Genomic DNA, 7,848 nt, shown 5'->3' on the forward strand with positions numbered 1-7,848 from the left:
GCCAACAGCAATAATCATACTGCAAATCTTCCAGAGTGCCTACTGTGTGCCTGGCCTTTGCCCCTCCTCCTACCCTGAACCTGCAACAACCCCTTAGGTGGCCTGAATAATCTGCCTGCTCCTCCCCTCCAAGGGTCAGTGCTCTCTGTCCTTTGCCACCTGGAATCCTGGTTTCCCAAAATGCACGATGGGCTGGGAAGCACGCAGCCCCCTGGGGCCTCAGTGCAGAAGGATGCTTTTCCTACTCTGGGCTGATCCTTTCAGTCCTTGGGGCCCCAGAAAATTGTCAGGGCACTTCCACATCTCATGGACCCTGTGCAGCCCCTCTACACAGTTTGTGCTTGTGTTTCTGGGGAATAATTAGTGACAGTCTCCTGGAGGCAAAGATGTTTGAGGGTACTGGGGCAACAGGTTAACTAAGGCAGACCTACTCCCATCCTCAGTGAGCTCGTGTGGTCTGTCCAGGTCATAGACAACAAAACACATAGACAGACAAATTAATGTGTAACTTTAAGGAGTGGAAAATGCTTTTAGGAAAAACAAACGATTGAGAGCTGTTGGTTATCTCCCAGGGCCACCTATGCCTCATCGCCCCCCATTCCTGCATCTGCCCCCTCCCCAGGTGTAGAAGCAGGACCCCATAAAGCCACACCCCTCTTCTGCATGCACGAGATCTGTGGCCAACACCACACCCAGACCCTGTCCTCCACCTTAGCTGCCTGGCCTGACCCATGTCTCCCAGCCAATGCCAGGGGAGACATTACTTCAGAGCAGCACTGAGGGAGGGCACCAGCCGTCTTTACCTGGCCTTGGCCTCTGACCATCCAAGGGGGTTCTCTCCTGGTTGGGAAATGGGGCACGAATGAGACCCTGTGTTCTTAACAAGGGTGTGCGGGGGCTGCACAGGGTGACCTTGGCCGAGACCTGACCCTACCATGGCTCAGCCACCCAGTCCTGAGCTGTACAAATAAAAGGGCCATTGTTGGCCTGGCGTGGGTTCGAAACCGAGGCCAGCAGCCCGTGGCCTTCTGCTTCCCAGTCTGGCGTGTCTCCCGAACCCAGAAGCTCTGTACTGCATGACCTTAAGGAGGTCATGGCCTTCTTCGCGGAGCCCCTCTTTCCAGTATCTCCCGTTGTGCCCTCTTCTCTACCCTGACCCAGCCTGCAGCAGCTTCCTACCCTAGCCGCCTGCCCTAAGGTTTCCTGGCCCACACCCATCCTAACTCCCCATGGTCCCAACTTACTACCCCCAGCGAAACTGACAGAAACAATCCGCTAATCAGATCTGTGATGTAAGATGCCAACCTGACCCAGCCCAGGGAGACAGGGCAGACTTCTCAGAAGGAGAGAATGTTTATGTTGAATTAGATTGAACTGTATGAGGGAAGGGGGGATGGAAACTGAAGTCATGGGATGTTTGTGCTACAAGTAAAGAAAGCCTGAATACAGCCCTCTGAGACATGTGGGTTTGCAGACCCTGTGAATATGTCACCTTCCATGGCAAAAGGACTTTGCACATAGGAGTAAGTTGAGGCCTTTCAGATGGGAGATGATGATCCTGGGTTAACCAAGTGGGCCCAGTGTAATGACAGCATCCTTTAAAGTGGAGACCCTCCCCACTGTGGTCGGAGAGATGCAACATGAGGAGGACTAGACCTGCCATTTTCAGCTTTGAAGATGGAGGAAGGGGCCTCCAGCCAAGGAATGTGGGCAGCCTCCAGAAGCTGGAAAGGGCAAGGAACAGATTCTCCCCTGGAGCCTCTGGAAAGGAACACGGCTCTGCCAATACCTTGATTTCAGCTCAGAGACCTGTGTTGGACTTCTGAGCTCTGGAATGGAAGAGAAAAAAAAATCTGTGTTGTTTTAAGCCACCAAGTTTGCGTCAATTTGTGACAGCCGCTAATACAAAGGGGTTCAGTGTTGCAATGATACGATCCCTACCTGGCTGGAGAAAAACAGGGGGGTGAACACACACATGTGAAGACAGTGGAGGACAGAGACCCCGGGAGCAGGGAGGTTGTGGGGTCTCCGAGGAGGTGACTCTAAGGCCTGGATGGAGGAGGAGGCATCTCGTGGAAGTGCAGTCCAGTCTGTGCCACCCTGGCCAGGCCACATGTGACCACTCTGTGCCTCTATGCTCTCAACTGTAAAATGGGCACAGATCCCAGTACCACAGATTCTAGTCAGGACGCCAGGCACAGTGCTTGGTGCACGGGAGAGGCATGACATGGGTGCAGAGATTATTACTTAAGGAATAGGTAAGTATTTTACCATTCAGAACGAGGAAGGCATCCACTTTACAGAGGGGTCAACTGAGGTTGGAGAAAGGAAAGTGAATTTCTGGGGGTCTCCATTCCCACAGGGTCGGGAATGGAGTCAGTACCAGGCAAACAAGATTCCAGGACCCGAACAATCAGGGTGCATCCCCAGGTTGTGGGACTCCTCAGGTCCCAGAGCCGGGTTTTCCTTTGGGGAATCACCTGCACTCCCAACTCAAAAGCCCCCAAGAGTGGCCCCAACCCAGGCCTGACCACTTAGAATCATCTGACATTTAGCAACAGGAAGAGTCAGCTCTGAGACATTAGCTTGAAAAGGACCACCCACTTCTTGCCTGAGCTGGAGGGGTGTGAGCCTGGGGCTGCAGATGGCTTCTGCCAATGTCCAGGGAGATGCCAGCTCAGTGGGACACTGAACCAAGAGAGGCAGTAGTAATGCCCTGTGGTGTTATTGGAGGTCCTTGATCCAGCTGTGCCTGAACTCCTCTTCACCATAAGATAAAGCTGATCTAAGCAGCATTTCTGTCCCTTGCAGGGAACAAAACCAGCTTACAATAATCCTGCTTATATCTTATTTAGGCAAAGGCTTTCGAATCCAGAGCAGCAGGTTCTGTAGGGGCTGTGGGAATCACACCACGCTGCTGTACCAACCACTGCCTCCAGGATGGCCTGGTAAAGAATGCTCAGGGTCACTGGATCCCATATTACTCAAGCCAGAAGAATGCTTGTGATAGACCCCACATCATCTTAGCCTGTGCAACCCTTGGACTAGACCTGAAACTCTGCAGGCTGTGGGAAGCAAGGTCTTGCTGGTTCCCTAGTGGGACATATGATGATAACCAAGGGGTTTCCTGGTGACTCAGACAGTAAAGAATCTGCCTGCAATGCAGGAGTGGCATTGATCCCTGGGTAGGAAAGATCCCCTGAAGAAGGAAATGGCAACCCACTCCAGTATTCTTGCCTGGAGAACCCCATGGGCAGAGGAGCCTGGCACGTTATAGTCCATGGGGTCACAAAGAGTTGGACACAACTGAGTGACTAATACTTCACACAAGACAACACTGAAGACTCGGCCATGGCAGATAGCATAGGAGAACTCTGAATAGAGCTGGGTATTGTAACGTCCAAACCATTTGTGTGGTCCCTGCTCCAAATGCCACCCAGGGCTCCCCATAGCCCCTGGATGGAGTCTAGGCTTGTCGGCCTAGGTTTGAAGCCCTTCCTTCAGAGACAACTCAATTCTTGCCCCTTCCCTTAGCTACTTTCCCACGTTGCCCCCTTAATGTCCCCACGCCATCCTCTTCCCTATGAAAGAACAACAGGATTTTACGCAGGAATCTGGCGGCCACGTTTGACCCAGAAGGCCGGACCTGCCCTCAGCTTGGAGGCGAATCCTGATTGGCTGAACAGGGTTGAAGTGATGTCAGGCACAACCACGTGATCCAGCACTTGCCAATGGCAGGAGGGATAGCCTACTGGGGCGAGACTTCAGGGAAATACGGAAATGCTCAGGCGGCCTGTGTCTGGAGGTGACCATGTAATAGCTTGACGTATGAGTTTCCTGTTTGCTGCTTTAACAAAGTGTCGTAAATTTAACTGCTTAAAATAGCACAGACTTATTATTTACTGTTCTGGAAATTAGCAGTCTGACAGGAGTCTTAATGAGCTAAAATGTCAGACGTATATGGGGGCCTTTATTCTGCACATCACAGTGCTCAATATTGTTGAGTGTCTGACTTTGCAGACATTTGTTGCCGTATCCCGGCTGTGTTCTTGCGCCTGGCACACGGTCGATACCAGCATCTGTGATTGAAGGATTGCGTGGTGATCTCCATCCCTGCCAGGCTGAGAGGTGGTGCAACCCCACCTCCTTTGAGGGAGGCAGAGCAGCCTTGATAAAGCTATGAAAGCTTAATTACCCAATTTGGTAAACGTGCTGCTTCTTCAGATGAGAGAGTGGCCTAGCTTTAGAAGTACACCTGGTCGTGCTTGGGATAAAGGGGCTGGGGGCAGCAAGTTTGCCCAAAATTCCACACAGACACATAGAGCAAAAAAAGTTCGCCACTGGTGTACCCGAGTCAAGGACGCGTGGGACCCTTTGTACTATTCTTGAAACACTTCTGGAAGTTAGAAATTGTTTAAAATAACAACTTTTGAGCAGCATTCAAGAGAGGTTGCTCAAGAGAGAGAGGATGGAGGTATCCATCTCCCCCACTGGCTTCACAGGTCCTGGTCCTGACGACTTAGTCCTGATAGATTCCTTGAGCAGGTGGAAATGAAGGAAGTTTGACCTAAGAGGATGGTGGCTTGACCCCAGGAGAATAGATTGAAGGGCATCTGAGGTTCTGGGGCTGCCAGGTCCTGGGTATGGGTGACTCAGGGGTCTAAAATTAAAAATATAACACACAAACCAACAAATACAAATAATAAAAAGGACATAAGTCAAAATATGTAAATAAAAGGTTGAAAAGCAAGCAAAAAAATGCTTAAGCAGATAGCAGTGTATTCATGCCTGTTGAAATAATGCCCTGTGGGGCGGTGGCCTCCCTGGGAAGTGGGTGACAGAACTGCTTTCTCCAGCTCTAGCGTTCCCAAAGCTCCCTCCCAGAGGCTGGATTTGAACCCAAGTCAGTGACTAGGGGGTGAAATAGTCCTGTGCTGAGGGGTTACTTCCTAATGCACTTTCAAAGACTATTCAAGAAAATGCTGAGAACCCATCAGGAGGCACCCCACAATCAGAGAGCCCTGGGGTGGCCAGGCCTCCCATCACACATCTGTCCCATCAGTGGCAGCAGCAAGGTGCCCACTGGTCATAAATGGATGCATGAGGCCCCAGAACATCAGCACCTCTGGATCACATGCAGATACCGGCCTGATTACCTGAATTTGGATGTCCCAGTCCCAGGGTAACCAGCAGGGCAAGGAGCCCAGACCCAGAGGTCCAATGGTTGTGTCTGCTGTGTGACCGTGTTTGAGCCTCAGTCTACTGCAATGCAGGAGACTTGGGTTCGATCCTGGGTTGGGAAGATCCCCTGGAGAAGGGAAAGGCTAACCACTCCAGTATTCTGGCTTGGAGAATTCCATGGACCATATAGTTAATGGGCTTGCCAAAAGTCAAACAGGACTGAGTGACTTTCACTTTCACTTTCACATCTGTAAAACAAGAGTCTTCATTGCTCCCGCATCCTGATGCTTGTGTGAGGATTAAACATCTGGCTGGTACATCCTAAGCGCTTAGTTTTATAAGATACAAAACTCCATATTCTTGTTCCCATTGCATTCCCAGCACCCTACTCTGGCCTGGAACACAGCAGGCACTCACTAATTGTTCTTTTATTCAAGAATCTATTGAGCACCTACTATATTCTGGGTATTGGCTTCACATATTAGGAGATACCACTGATAACTCCTGGATCTGGGGGTGGCTGAGCTGGGGAGAGAAGGAAGAGGGCACTGGGCTCCCCCAGGACAGGATCAGAGCACCCTTCTGAGAAGCAGCAAAAGAGAAAGGATGGTGGGAATGGGACTCCCAGCAGAGGGCATGACCAGGCAAAGGTCCTGAGGGGGGTTGCAGTTCGGCCCACTCATGGGGGCCAATAAGACTGCACTGGGCTGGGGATAGGTGCCAGAAGGGTAGATGAACTCAGGAAGGCCGTATGGCCCACAGGAACCTCAAGCATAATCCAATCTCAAACCCTCAAGAGGAAGTTTCTGCCACCTGCCCAGAGAGGTTAAGTGAGTTGCCCAGGGCCACATAGCCAGTGTGACTTGGTCGGATTTGAATGCTGTGAGCCCACTGACTCCAAGGCCTCTTGGGTGGTACTTCATAAATTTTTGCAGGATGGGGAATTCCCTGGCAGTTCAGTAGTTAGAACTAGGTGGTCTCACTGCTCTGGGCCCAGGTTCAATCCCTGGTTGGGGAACTAAGATCCCATAAGTCAAAAGGAAAAGAAAAAAACAAACCAAACAAAAAAAAACAAAATGAAACTTCTGTAGGATGAATGAATCAATGAATGTATGTCTGGTGTGAAACAAGTCAGGAGCTAGGCAGTAAAGGTCTGAAGCAAAGGGCCCCTCCCTATACCCCTCAGGGGAGGGTTGGGTGGAGGCAAATTGGGGAGGGGGGTGTCTTTTACCCCAGCAACAGGGCTTGTTTCCCAGCAACAGGGCTGGGGCGCTCTCTGGTGGTCAGAGCAGGAATGCCTCGGAATCACCTCTGAGCTTTGAGGGGTGCAAGATGGTGGCTGGCAGACAAGTCCCTATTCCCTGCCTCTTGACATTTAAGACCCTTTATGCACAGGTTCCAATTTGTAATTCTTTGACGCTCTGGCTCCAATACTCCCAACTCTCAGCAGGAATCCCACCTCCATCTAACTCCTATTCATTACTCAAAGTCCTGGCTCTAAGGTCCTGTCCCGTGGAAAGTTCTGTCTCTCCAGGCAGAGCCAAGGGTACCCTAGGGGCTCATCCCCTGGCTCAGTCCCGTGGGGCTGGGGCGTCTGCAGCCTGCTCTGTGTCCTCCAGTCATGGAGTATTTCAGAAAACCACTTTCATTTCCTGTCTGTGGTTTCCTCTGCTATGTCCTTGCACCCCAGCAGAGTCTGGCATGCAACAGGAGTTTCATGAATGTTTGTCTAGTGGGTAAGGAAATAAGCATATAATTGTCCTGAAACTAACTTCAGAAATGATCCTGGCCTGATTAATTTTGAGAGGAGGGGTAGGTTTTTTGCCCTCTCCTCACCCTGAGGCATCATGGAAACAAGGCCACACCTCGCTCAGAGTCTCTTATGCCAAGTGTCACACTGAGGCATGGGAGAGCAGGCCTCCTTGATCCAGGAATGGGTCTTCTGTCTGCATGCATTCGAAGAATGTTTATGTAAAGCTTGTGTGCCAGGCCCTGTTCTGAGTCCAGCTGGGAACAAGATACAAAAATCCATTTTGTTGTGGAACTGACCCTACAGTTTATCATATGGACCTAAGCGCTGTTGCAGAACATGCCTCAATAGGTGGACATTTGAACAGACTTGAAAGGTGTGGGGGAAGAAAGCCATGTGGGTATCTAGGCAACGGTGCACCAGGGCAAGGTTACAGCCCGTGCAAACGCCTGGAGGTGAGAGCGCACCGGAGCATCCCAGGAGCAGTGAGGACAGAGAAGTGAGAAACAGGTAAGTCAGTCACTCGGTTCAGTCGCTCAATCGTCGCTCAGTCGTGTCCGACTTTTTGCGACCCCATGGACTGCAGCACACCAGGCTTCCCTATCCATCACCAGCTCCCGAAGCCTGCTCAAACTCATATCCATTGCGTCGTTGATGCCATTCAACCATCTCATCCTCTGTCATCCCCTTCTCCCGCCTTCAATCTTGCGTCGTTGATGCCATCCAACCATCTCATCCTCTGTCATCCCCTTCTCCTCCCGCCTTCAATCTTTCATCAGGGTCTTTTCCAACGAGTCGGTTCTTTGCATCAGGTGGCCAAAGTATTAAGAGTTTCAGCTTCAGCATCAATCCTTCCAATGAATATTCAGGACTGATTTCCAAACAGGTGGGTCTTGGCAATAGAAGAAATAATGAAG

The 7,848-nt window shown here is 50.9% G+C and overlaps 1 protein-coding gene across 1 annotated transcript in view; it reads left to right on the forward strand.

Annotated features, from left to right (window-relative positions):
* The first annotated feature begins 386 nt into the window (after positions 1-386).
* Positions 387-7,848, forward strand: part of RNF126 (ring finger protein 126) — a 16,070-nt gene continuing 8,608 nt past the window's right edge. The window contains exons 1-2 of the mRNA XM_010844651.1: positions 387-396; positions 623-733. Coding sequence (XP_010842953.1) covers positions 387-396; positions 623-733 — 121 coding nt within the window. The remainder of the gene's footprint in view (positions 397-622; positions 734-7,848) is intronic.

This window comes from Bison bison, unplaced genomic scaffold (genome assembly GCF_000754665.1).
Source record: "Bison bison bison isolate TAMUID 2011002044 unplaced genomic scaffold, Bison_UMD1.0 scf7180017864203, whole genome shotgun sequence".
In the NCBI taxonomy this organism is placed as follows: Eukaryota; Metazoa; Chordata; class Mammalia; order Artiodactyla; family Bovidae; genus Bison; species Bison bison.